Source organism: Jaculus jaculus, chromosome 14, assembly GCF_020740685.1.
Source record: "Jaculus jaculus isolate mJacJac1 chromosome 14, mJacJac1.mat.Y.cur, whole genome shotgun sequence".
In the NCBI taxonomy this organism is placed as follows: Eukaryota; Metazoa; Chordata; class Mammalia; order Rodentia; family Dipodidae; genus Jaculus; species Jaculus jaculus.
The window spans coordinates 53199561-53212482 of record NC_059115.1 but is presented as its reverse complement, the minus strand read 5'-3'; the positions used below and the strand labels follow the sequence as shown (position 1 = coordinate 53212482).

The 12922-nt window shown below is 44.0% G+C and overlaps 1 protein-coding gene across 1 annotated transcript in view; it reads left to right on the top strand.

Moving 5' to 3' along the window:
• Iqgap2 (IQ motif containing GTPase activating protein 2) overlaps positions 1-4829 on the top strand; it is a 347567-nt gene extending 342738 nt beyond the window's left edge. Inside the window, exon 36 of the mRNA XM_012952223.2 lies at positions 3893-4829. Coding sequence (XP_012807677.2) covers positions 3893-4006 — 114 coding nt within the window. The 3' untranslated portion in view covers positions 4007-4829. The remainder of the gene's footprint in view (positions 1-3892) is intronic.
• Positions 4830-12922: the final 8093 nt, after the last annotated feature.

Sequence of the window (12922 nt, the reverse complement as noted above, 5' to 3'; positions counted from 1 at the left end):
CTCATGGCGATCCTCCTACCTCTGCCTCCCAAGTGCTGGGATTAAAGGTGTGCGCCACCACACCTGGCTCCCATGGTATTTCTGTTACAGAAACCTAGGTAGGTCTTGTAGGGAAATAGTTAAGTGCAGCTCGAGGTAATTGAAGTGGACAGGAAAACTGGGAACAGCCAGTGTTTGTTCCTTCAATCTTAATTTTTATTTATTTAGTTAGAGAGAGAGAGAAAGAGGCAGATACAGAAAGAATGTATGCACCGGGGCTTCTGGCCACTACAAATGAGCCCCAGACACATGTGCCACCTTATACATTTGGCATACGTGGGTACTGGAGAATCAAACCTGGATCCTCAGGATTCATAGATGCCTTATTCAATGTTGATGCCAATTGCCAATAGCGTTGCTTAATAAAGTTCTCAGGTGTTATTAATAAGAACCAAGAAGGGGCTGGGGAGATGGCACATCAGTTAAATGGGCTTACTTTCAAAGCCTGCCAGCCCAGGGTTCAATCCTCCAGTGCCCACATAAAGCCAGATGTACAAAGTGGCACGTGTATCTTGGAATTTACAACAAAAAGAGGCCCTGCTGTTCCCATAATCTCAATATGTCAATATTTCTCTCTATCTCTCTCTCAAATAAATATTTTTTTATTTATTTGACAGAGAAAGAGGGAGTGAATGTGAGAGAATGGGCGTGCCAGGGCCTCCATCCAGCCACTGCAAACGAACTCCAGACCCTGTGCACCCCTTGTGCATCTGGCTAACGTAGGTCCTGGGGAATCGAACCTGGGTCCTTTGGCCTTACAGGCAAATACCTTAACCACTAAGCCATCACTCTAGCCAAATAAAAAATATTTTTTAAAAAATTAAAGAACCAACCAGGCATAGTGGTGCACACCTTTAATCCTAGCACTTGGGAGGCAGAGGTAGGAGGACCACTATGAGTTCAAGGCCACCCTGAAATTACATAATGAATTCCAAGTCAGCCTGGGCTAGAGTGAGACTCTACCTCGAAACCTCCCCACTCCCCCCACACACACAAAAAATAAAAAAGTAAAGAACCAGCCGGGCGTGGTGGCGCACACCTTTAATCCCAGCACTCGGGAGGCAGAGGTAGGAGGATTGCCATGAGTTCAAGGCCACCCTGAGATCACAGAGTTGATTCCAGGTCAGCCTGGACCAGAGTGAGACCCTACCTCGAAAAACCAAAAAAAAAAAAAAAAGTAAAGAACCAAGACATTTCTAAAATTACAAACAAAATGAGACCTAGTTATGATTAGTCCAGGGCATTTTAGGAATGACATCATCTATTTTGGAAAGGCTGCCTGTGCTGTGTTATTGAGCACACAGTACCACTTACGCTCATGCACATGGCTGTTGAAACATGGAAAACTGATTTCCTTTGTTGATGGGGTGGCACTGGAAGACAGACTAAGTGTCTGCCTTGAGAATGAGAGCTTGTTTTCTGGACAGGAACAGTAGTGCAGGACAGGATGAGCTTGTCCCATGCTGTGGTGTGTAAGCCGTGGTCATATCCCTTCATCAATTAGCGTAAGGGCCACTCCCCATGTGTACATATTTACCTGTAAAGCATGTGCGCTTCTGTCAGCATACTCAGTGTATATTATATGGAATTGAAATGTTTGACAAATGAGGAAAAATAATAATAATACTCATTTTGCTCCCAGTGGACAGACTTGCTTGTTCCATTTGAAAATGCAACTCCCCTAAAGAATTTCTAATTAAAAACTGAAATTAGGATCTGGAGAGATGAATCAGCAGGCAAAGACACTTGCTTTCCATGCCTGACAGCCCGGGTTTGATTCCCCAGTACTCACGTAAAGCCAGGCCAGATGTACAAAGTGGTGCATGTGTCTGGAGTTTGTTTCCAAGGAGAGGAGGCCCTGGCACACCCATACTCTTTCTCTGTCTCTCACTCTCGCTCACACTCTTTCTTAAATAAGCAAATAAAGTATTTAAAAAAAAAAATAGCTAGGCATGGTGGTCCATACCTTTAATCCCAGGGGGGAGGCACAGGTAGGAGGATCATCGTGAGTTTGAGGCTACCCTGAGACTACATAGTGAATTCCAGGTCAGCCTGGACTAGAATGAAACCCTACCACAAAAAAAAAAAAAAAAAAAAAAAAAAAAAAAAAAAAAAAAAAAAAAAAAAAAAGCTAGAGAGATGGCTTGGCGGTTAAGTGCTTGCCTATCAAGCCTACGGACCCCGGTTCGAGGCTCGATTCCCCAGGACCCACGTTATCCAGATGCACAAGGGGCGCACACGTCTGGAGGTCCTTTGCAGTGGCTGGAGGCCCTGGGGCGCCCATTCTCTATCTGTCTATCTGCCTCTTTCTCTCTCTGTCTGTCGCTCTCCAATAAATAAATAAGAAAAGCTGAGAAGTCCTTTGAACAAAAAAAAAAAAAGAAAGAAAGAAAAAAAAAAGTAAAGCAGCAGATGGTAAATACTTTTTAAGGAACAGAAATTAAAATTATGTGTGTGATATTAACTTGATGGCAATAACTCTCTTTCCCTCCCCCTTAGTGCCGAGGATCAAACTCAGACCCTTTCACATGCTAAGCAAGCTGTCTACCACCAAGTTACAACCCTAGCCTTACTTGTACTTTATTCTTTTTCATGAAGGGTGCTAATTTCTCAAGGTTTGACATGCTGACCACAGTATCACCACCACTCAGGGACTTACTAAAATGTAAATCTCGGGCTGGAGTGATGGCTTAGTGGTTAAGGCGTTTATCTGTAAAGCCATAGGATCCCAGCTCAATTCTCCAGGACCCACGTAAGCCAGGTGCACCAAGGGGCACATGCATCTGGAGTACACTTGCAGTGGCTAGAGGCCTTAGCATGCCCATTCTCTCTCTCTCTCTTCCCCCCCCCCCTGCCTCTTTCTCTCTCTGTCTCTCTCAAATAAATAAATAAAATATCTTTTTTTAAAAAATGTAAATCTTCAGGTTGGGGAGATGGTTCATTCAGTAAAGTGCTTGCCACACAAGCCTGACGACCTGACCTCAAATCCCCAGCTCTCGCATAAGAAGCCTGACAGAGCAGTGTGCACCGGTAATACCAGCACTAAGGAGCAGACACACAAGCATCCCTGGGGCTTCTGGCTAGCTAATGTTGCCAAAATGGTGAGCTCCAGGGTCAGGAAGAGACCGTGTCTCAAAAATTAAGGTACAGAGTGATTGAGGAAGACATTCCATGTACACCTGCACACAAGTGCACACAAACATATATATGTAACACACCAAAAAGCAATAAAAATACAAGATTTTTTTTTTTTTTTTTGAGGTAGGGACTCATACTAGCCCAGGCTGACCTGGAATTTATTCTATAGTCCCAAGATGGCGTCAAATTCACAGTGATCCTCCTACTGCTGTCTCCCAAGTGCTGAGATTACAGGCGTGAGCCACTATACCCAGAAAATAAAAGATTTTTAAAAAATATTTTCATTTATCCATTTTCAAGCAGAGAGAGAGAATGAGCACACCACGGCCTCCAGCCACTCTAAAGGAACTCCAGATACATGCTGACTTTACTTGGGTATTGGGAAATTAAACCCGTCCTTAGGCTTTGCAGGCAAGCACCTAACCACTGAGCCATCTCTCCAGACCCAAATAAAAGATTTTTAAAGAGACGAATCTCACCTCAGTTGCAAAATCAGAAACTCCTGGGGATAGGGCCCAGTAATCTGAATTCTAGCTATAGCCTGTATTTTTAAACAAATGACTAAAAGCCCACTAAAGGTTAAGAACCCCCATGTGGGTCCTTGGATCAATTGGGTCTTTTTGTTGTTGTTGTCATCAAATAGATCCTTCTAGTATGTTTTTTCAATGTGCACCCTGTTGTGATGGAGGTTTGACGGCATCCCCTCCGGTTCCAGGACTTGCTTCAGATGCAGTATGAAGGCGTAGCCGTGATGAAAATGTTCGACAAGGTGAAAGTGAACGTGAACCTTCTCATCTACCTGCTCAACAAGAAGTTCTATGGAAAGTAAAGAGCCGGCTCAGACCGCCCGGACTCCGCATCATCTGCATCGAGAAATGAATTCGTCTAGTATTTTTGTTTTTAAACATGATTGAAATCACTGCTTATAAACGTGTGATTTTTTTTTTTTTTTTTTTTAGGACCAAAACTGTTCTGAAGAATGTACCCACGTGCCTTTTTTTTGGTAATCTGATACTACAGTAGAATGACACAGAAAAATGAATGAATGCAAACACATCCACATTGTACTGTGGTATAGGTACTCCGATTTCAAACTCTGGGCACCCTGTGATTTGTCTTAAAGTAGGGGGAGGGGAGTTGAGCTGACTAGGGACAAATGTATAAACCTATTTTCCTATGAAAAACATTAAAAATGTCCCACTTAAATAATGTACTTCTTCATAGATTTTTTTTTTTATCTGTGGAGAAATGGAAAGCTAATTAATTTGTAATTATTTAGACATATAGTACTAAGCCCTGTCTTCTGGGAATTATCAATTTTAAAGAAAACTTTTGTGCAATTCAAGATGAAGTTTTTTATAAGAAATTGAAAGTGATAGTACAATAACACTTTCTGTATAAAGGTATATATTTTATGTGATTTCGTTAGTTTCCTCAATGCAAGTGCACTGCTGCCTCACGGAGAGACTCTTGGGCAAAGAGTCTGCCTAAGGACCCATGTGGAAGCAGCGCAGGCCTGCCCCCCCCCCATAATCTGAACACTGCAATCGTGCCTCTCAATTTTTTGTAATGCTATAAAATCAGTATCTAGATGGTTTTTAAATGTATTCTTTGAAAATTGTTTTATGTAAAATAAATGTTACGTAATTACATTAACGTGGTTTTTTTTTTTTTTTTTACACTATCTTAAATCTAATTCATTTAGTGGGCAGAGGACTCTTAGTGGGGCTTTTCAGGAAAGAAATCACGTGCCTGTAGCTATGCAAATTAGGTGTCAAGGAAGCTGCCATAAACAGGACATGCAAACCTTTGCTTCTGAATCTGGACGGGGAAGTTTGTTTGGCTCAAGTGCCCAGCTCACAGGTGAATGGATTCAAAGGGCAGTCTGGGGATTCAAGCTGGCCACTTGGCCTTGCACTTGCCACTGATTCCCAACCAGCAAGAAAGAAGTTCAGGAGAAATCACTTTAACTTACACAAGTCACTTCTGCATACATTCTATTGTCCACACTAGAGTTACACCCAGCTATAGTCTCTACCTCAGTCTCTGTTTGGTGTGGCTATAACAAAATACCTGTGGCTGAGCGTGTCATAAGGAAAAAGAGGCTCATTAACCTGAAAGTTGTCTAGGTCTAAGAGCATGGAGTCAGCATCTACTTGGCTTCTGGCAAAAGACTCATGGCAAATGGAGTCACACAAAAAAGAGACATATTGCCAAAGGTAACCTTTCTTTTTAACAAGTTACTCTGTGGTCACTGACCCTGTCCAAGAGATCCAACCCCCAAAACCTAATCCAGTCTTTCAACAACATTAATCCATACATGATGGTGGAGCTCCTATGATTTCATTAGCCCATAAAGGGCTCCATCATTTCTCTACACCTTTATTGGGAATCAAATTTCAACAGGCCGTTTGTTGAGGACAAACCCTACACAAAACATTGCAATCCCTAACCTAGGCAAGCTATATATCCAATTAAAGGTAAGGTCAGGGGCTGGAGAGATGGCTCAGTGGTTAAGGCGCTTGTCTGCAAAGCCCAATTGAACTCTGGTTCTATTCCTGAGTACTCATGTAAAGTCAGATGCAAAAAGTGGTGCATGCTTCTATTGTGAAGAGGAAAAGTTACCCCTTTGGACAGCTTGACCATCGGCAGCACAGTAGATGTAACTCGCTCCCTCAGGCTGGAGCTTCCTGTCATCATGTTCATTCCATGGCTTTCTTTTTCTTGGGGACTCTATAACATGCTCAACTGACACAAAGGAACTGATATTTAAGAATTTGGAAAATAGCGCTGGAGAGATGGCTTAGCAGTTAAGGTGCTTACCTGTGAAGCCTAAGGACCCATGTTTGACTCTCCAGATCCCACATAAGCCAGATGCGCAAAGGTGAGGCAAGTGTAAGGTTACACATGCCCACTAGGTGGCGCAGTCATTTGGAGTTTGATTTCAGTGGCTGAGGCCCTGGTGCACCAATGCTCTCTCTAAAATAATTTGGAAAATAATTTTATAAGTAGAATCTTCTGTTTTGTGATAGTTTCAGGCTACATGTTTGAGGAAGAGATAGCTACCTCAGAGTAATGCTAGCTCAACAATCTGCATGTAGAAGAATGTTTATTTTTTTGGGGGGGGGTTGTTTTTGTCAAGGTAGGGTCTCTAGCCCAAGCTGACCTGAAATTCACTATGGAGTCTCAGGGTAACGTTGAACTCACAGCAATCCTCCTACCTCTGCCTGCCAAGTGCTGGGATTAAAGGCGTGCGCCACCACGCCCAGCCTTAATGTATATTTCTGTAAACAGAATCATTTAAGTTTTACCTGGATAATGTGCCTCCCTCTCCCCTCGTTGCCAGTTTTGGAAAGTGGAGGATAGAGTCAAGAGCAGTAAGAAGGCGGGGGCCTTGCTTTGTGGGCCAAGACAGACTATTCGTGGAAGTGTGTAGGAAGCAGTGTCTAGAATGTTGTCTTTCGCAGCATCTTGGGAGGGAATTTCTTATTCCCACATGAAATGATATGCTGGAGTGTCCTGTGATAAAGGTGTTATCTAGTGTCCTCAGGGAAAGCTGAAAAGGCCATTAAGATAAGAATGTTATTGAACTGGGCATGGTGGCGCAGGCCTTTAATCCCAGCACTTGAGAGGCAGAGGTAGGAGGATCACAGAGAGTTCAAAGCCACCCTGAGACTACATAGTGAATTCCAGGTCAGCCTGAGCTAGAGTGAGACGCTACCTCAGAAAACCAAAAAAAAAAAAAAAAGAGAGAGGGAGAATGTTATTGAAGATGTCACCAGGGGCCCTTTGGGAACTCTAAGGCACATAGAAAAGTGAGTGACCAGAGAAAAGAGGACTGTAAAGAAAACAAGAAGAAGCCAATGGGGACATGGGTGTAGTAGGACTAAGTGGTTCAGGGTTGTTGGTGCCAAAGCCTGGACCACTCTGAGGACTAAACCACCCCCAGGCCAGGGGGCAGGTGGTCCTCATCACTGACCAGCCTCTTCCCTGGGATTCATAGCTTGTCTTGTGGCTTTTATTTGTGGCTGGGGAGACACGGGGTTGGATTTTGTAGAACACTAAGCCGTTGGAACTATAACTCAATTCTTGCTAAGCTGTCTCCTTTATTCGGATGATTTGATCATGTTTCTGCTATTACAAAAGTTGCCTTTGGTAGGGAAGGTTGAGAAGGCCTGTGCCTCCCCTAACTTCTACTGGGGCACCTGGCACTGTAGAAAGGGCATACACTAGGCCAGGTGTGGTGGCATATGTCTTTAATCCCAGCACTTGGGAGGCAGAGGTAGAAGGATTGCTGTGAGTTTGAGGCCACCTTGGAACTACTTAGTGAATTCCAGGTAAGTTTGAGCTAGAGAGCAAGACCCTACCTCAAAGGAGGAGGGGAGGGGAGGAGCGGAGAGGAGGGGAGAGGGGAGGGGAGAGGGGAGGGGAGAGGGAGGAGAGAGGATAGGGGAGAGGAGAGAAGAGGGGAGAGGAGAGGAGAGGGGAGGGGAGGGGAGGGGAGGGGAGGGGAGGGGAGGGGAGGGGAGGGGAGGGGAGGGGAGGAGAGGAGAGGAGAGGGGAGGGGAGGGGAGGGAAGAGGAGGGGAGGGGAGGGGAGGGGAGGAGAGGAGAGGAGAGGGGAGGAGAGGAGGGAAGAGAAGAGGAGAGGAGAGGAGAGGAGAGGAGAGGAGAGGAGAGGAGAGGAGAGGAGAGGAGAGAAGAGAAGAGAAGAGAAGAGAAGAGAAGAGAAGAGAAGAGAAGAGAAGAGAAGAGAAGAGAAGAGAAGAGAAGAGAAGAGAAGAGAGGAAGGGAAAGAGGGAAGGTGGTTGGGAAGGGGAGAGGATAGGAGAGGAAGAAAGAAAGGAAGGAAGGAAAAGGGAAGGGAAAGGGAAAAGGAAAGGAAAGGAAAGGAAAGGAAAGAAAAGAAAAGAAAAGAAAAGAAAAGAAAAGAAAAGAAAAGAAAAGAAAAGAAAAGAAAAGAAAAGAAAAGAAAAGGAAGAGGACATACACTATGGAAACATCATCTCTGCCCACGAATGTACTCAAATGATCTTCGAAAGGGCAGACCTGTCTGCTTTATTCTGGATGTGATCATTATGTGGTATGAAAGATCAGAACTGTAAGGTGCATGTCAGTGTATACGTGTCTGTGTGTGGTTATGGTTGGACATCAATTAGAGGTGCTATTCACGATGTGATTATATGACTGTGGTTAAGCGGGAATTTGTGGTATTCCTCAAACATTTCAAGGGGCAACCACAGAACTCTGAATGGTAAAAATGGTGTGTGTGTTTTGAAAGAGCCTCATGAACATTAGAGCTTTCAGCTCTTTTGCCTTAGTTACTAAAACCAGGGTGTGATAATGAGTTCAACTCCAAGAAACAAGCTGCTTCAGGCTCTGTAAGCCCAGTGTCCAGGAATGCCTTGCAAATGGTGGGCGCAGACATGGGTCTGGCCATAGAGGAGACCGCCCCTGAACCCCAAGTGTCCCTCGATGGCTCAGTGCTGTAGTAGGCTGACAATTGGATAGATTGAGGGGGCTCTTACTGGTGATGGAGGACTCACTGAACATCCTTTCTCACCCCAAATAAAACAGATGGTATAGGCTAATCGATCTCATCCTTAAGCCGTAAAATCTTCATTATAACACCCTGGAAGGAAAACAAAGAGAGTCAAAAGCTACAGAGCTTATCTAACTTAACAGGAACAAGTTTTGAAGTGTTTCTCTTTCTTTTAAGCAGATACTGGAGCTGGAGAGATGGCTTAGCAGTTAAGGCACTTGCCTGCAAAGCCAAAGGACCCAGGTTTGATTCCCCAGGACCCACGTAAGCCAGATGCACAAGATGGTGCCTATGTCTGGAGTGTGTTGGCAGCAGAAACTAAGGGTCCCAGTGAACCCATTCTCTCTCTCTCTAATAAATAAAAATTTAAAAATAATAAATACTGAATGTGACTCTTACTTGGGATCCTAAACCACACGGGGTAGTTTACTGCCCTCCTCATGGTCTAATTTGTGAGAACGCTTGCTAATCCATCATGAGACATGCTTTCCTTTTTTTTTTTTTTTTTTTTGAAATTGTCCCCAAAATTTTAATGACATAAAATAGGCAAATAGTGTTATCATAATCTTTGTAGTAGTGGGGATCAAACTTGGGCAAGCATGCTTGGCAAGCAATCCTATGACTGACTATAACCTCAGAAGATTATTGTAATGTCCTTCTCTTAATGAGTCCCACATACAAAAAAAAAAAATGCAGGGGCTCAGGTCCTAGTTTGTGACTTTGTTTTCACAAATTCTTCTCAGTGGTAGAGAAGGGAAATTGTCATGTCCTTATTACCAAGGAAAGTTTGGCCTGGGGGGAAGGGGTAATTGCAGGCTCTTTTGGTTTGGTTTGGTTTGGATTTTTGTTGTTTGAGGTACTAGAGCCTTGTGCATGCTACATCCCAGTCTTATTCATTTATTTATTATTTTTGACAGGTTCTTGCCAAGTTGCCCAGGTTTGACTGCAACTCACTTTGTGTGACCCAAGCCAGCCTTGAGTTTGAGATTCTCCTGCCTTGGCCTCTTAAAAAAAAAAAAAAAAAAGGGGCTGGAGAGATGGCTTAGCGGTTAAGCACTTGCCTGTGAAGCCTAAGGACCCTGGTTCGAGGCTCGGTTCCCCAGGTCCCACGTTAGCCAGATGCACAAGGGGGCGCACGCATCTGGAGTTCGTTTGCAGAGGCTGGAAGCCCTGGCGCGCCCATTCTCTCTCTCTCCCTCTATCTGTCTTTCTCTCTGTGTCTGTCGCTCTCAAATAAATAAATAAAAATTTTAAAAAAAATTTATAAAATTTACATAATCCTCATATACCAGCCTCTGCCTCATCCTGTTGAGTAGCTAGGATTCTAGGCCTGTGCCAATTTGTAGGGTGTAAGCTGGAAGATGCACAAGATGGCATACGTGTATGGAGTGTGCTGACAGAACATTGCCCCGAAGCTGAGGAGACGTGTTCGCATCGCCAGGCGTGGTGGTGTAGAACGTGACTGTTAGAGCTACGGTAGATAAAGCAAGAGATCCAAAGCTTGAATCAGGCACTAGAGAAATGGGACAGTCGTCAGTCGTAGTGATACAACTGAGACATGATAAGCATGGGCGACATGGAGACATGCCAGTGCGCATACTCTGCGTCTAAACCCAAAACTCCCATACGGGTTTGTAACAATGAAAGACAGAAACAGGACTCCTGCTGGTGAGCTTGTAATTTGATTAGACCTACTGTTTGCTTAAAAAAAAAAAAAAATGTCAAGTTCGGTGCACAGGATTTGAAGTGCCTCGCCCCTATCTGGAGTGTCACACGCTTTTATTTTACATGAGCTCTGGTATCACCACCACTCGCTTCCAAAAGGAAATTACTAGGCAAGTTCTTGGAATATACTATTGACCTCTGGAGAGCTTAGAATAGAGGGGTGGAAACCAGAATACATGACGCAGGTAGATCATCTAATGGCATGAAAGAAACAGCGTTCATCTTGTGATTAAAATTACCACTATGATGAGGCCATGTTTGTTTTAAAACACATGGAGCCAATGACTCACACCATTTGATGCCAGTCAACTTAATACAGACCCTGTGAAAGCCCAAGAGTGACTATCACCATGAAAGCTGCTGGAAAGCTGAGCTTCCGGTTCTGAGGAATGTGTTTTACAGCTCTGGTTTGGCAGACTTGAGAGCCATGGCCTTAGAATATTTTCCTTGACCTGTATCGTAGAGTTCCCCAGCACCTGGGATCACCACAGAGCTGGATATGGTCCAGGAATCTACACTTATGAGTGCTAAAAGCTACCACCATTACTTCTGACATCAGATTCAACTCTTTGCAACTGCTCCTTTGGGAATATTAAGATGAAGAATGAGTACCTCGTTCTATTCCAGCCCCCCCCCCATTGCTCAGGGTCCTTCAAGTACTGTAGTTAATATGCACAAATAATGCATTTTATTGCTTCCAGAGCCTGCCTTTTTCATTACAGGCTCTAAAAGCATCCTCCTAAACATCACGGTTTTGGGTGATGTTTATCAGCATATCCCAGTTGCATCATTTTTTTATGTATATACATTTAGTTACTTATTTGTATGTGTACAATTTAATATGTGATAGATAGGCACTTAACAGATGCTAAGTCCCGTTTTATCATTATGCTTTCTACAGTTTCATTTGCCCATAGCCAAATAGCAAATGAAAAATTTCAGTAATAAACAATTCTGAAGTTTCAGTGTCATTCTGAAAAGAATATTGAAACCTCAGTCTACTCCAGCCCAGGGTTTTATGAATGAATCTCTGTCCAGCGTTTCCACACGGTATGTGGTACGTGCCTATCTGCAACCATCTGAGTAGTAGTTAGTGGCCCCAGGTTCCCAGGGCTTGTGGCACAATAACTCTTGTCTTACTTAACAACGGCCCTAAGTTTCAAGAGCAGTGATACAAAACGGGCATCCTAACACATGCAAGGATGATTCACTCTAGTACCAACCGCCAAGGCGGCAGAATATACGGGTGGAACATCCTGACCTGCATAGAGTTTGGCACTATTAGGGTTTCAGGCATTTCATTGAGAAGTCTTTAATATTTTTTAAAATAATTTATTTTTGTTTATTTTATTTGAGAGAAAGACGCAGAGAGAGAGAGAATGAGTGGCCTCCAGCCACTGCAAACGAACTCCAGATGCCACCTTGTGCATCTGGCTTAGGTGTGTCCTGGAAAATTGAACCAAGGTCCTGTGGTTAAGGCAAGCACCTTAACTACTAAGCCATCTCTCTAGCCCTTCAATGATTATATTTGTTTGTTTTTCGAGGTAGGGTCTCACTCTGGCCCAGGCTGACCTGGAATTCACTATGTAGTTTCAGGGTGGCCTCGAACTCATGGTGATCCTCCTACCTCTGCCTTGAATGATTTTTTTAAAGATAACGGGAAACTACTGCACTTTTCATTTCATCCTTGAACTGTCTGAAAATTTTGTCTCTTTATTTTTGTTGTTGTTTTTTACACTGTATGTCACTGATTCTAAGATGCCTTTCCTTCCAGCATAAATGACTCTGAAACTGGACTGTTTCTTACGATCAGTGGTATGTCCCAGTTTAATTGGCAGCTTCCCCCCCACCCCCCCGCCCGCCACCTTTTTTTTTTGCTTGCTTTCGGTCCATAAACCTGATCAATGTAAACAATGGCATTTGGGAGGTAACAAAAAAAAAAAAGCATGGTTCAGTGTGTGCAAGAATAATTGCATTATTCCCACCACTTCTTGAATGTGTTTTCTTAGGAGAACTAACTGGATTGGGCAAGACTTTTAAATAGCATTATTTAGCTGGGTAATTACATAACTTATTGAGTAATGTCTGTGGACAAGAGGCTGTGTGGTGTTGTGAGGGTCATGGGAGGAGATGACCTCTGATTGTATTTTCTCCACTGGTGGACTTGCCAGAGTTCTAGTGGGAGAATGATATTCTCCTTCTAAAGGCCTTTTGCTCATATCCGTGTCCTGAACTGCGATGCTTGGAGAGAGAGGGGGACGACGACCCTGGCGGCGTTCAGCTAGTAACAGTGTAGGGGAGAAAGGAGGGGCCTGTTTCCTGTTGGGATCTAAAAGTCTTGCTCAACCGAGGCAGTAGCACTGCAGAGCCTGTGACGCCCCCCACCCCACCCTGCAAAGTTGGCACGTGCTCTTCGCCAGTGCGCATCCCGGACCGACGCTGGAGGCCGGCATCCCCGCCGCCCAGGGTGTGGGAGAGG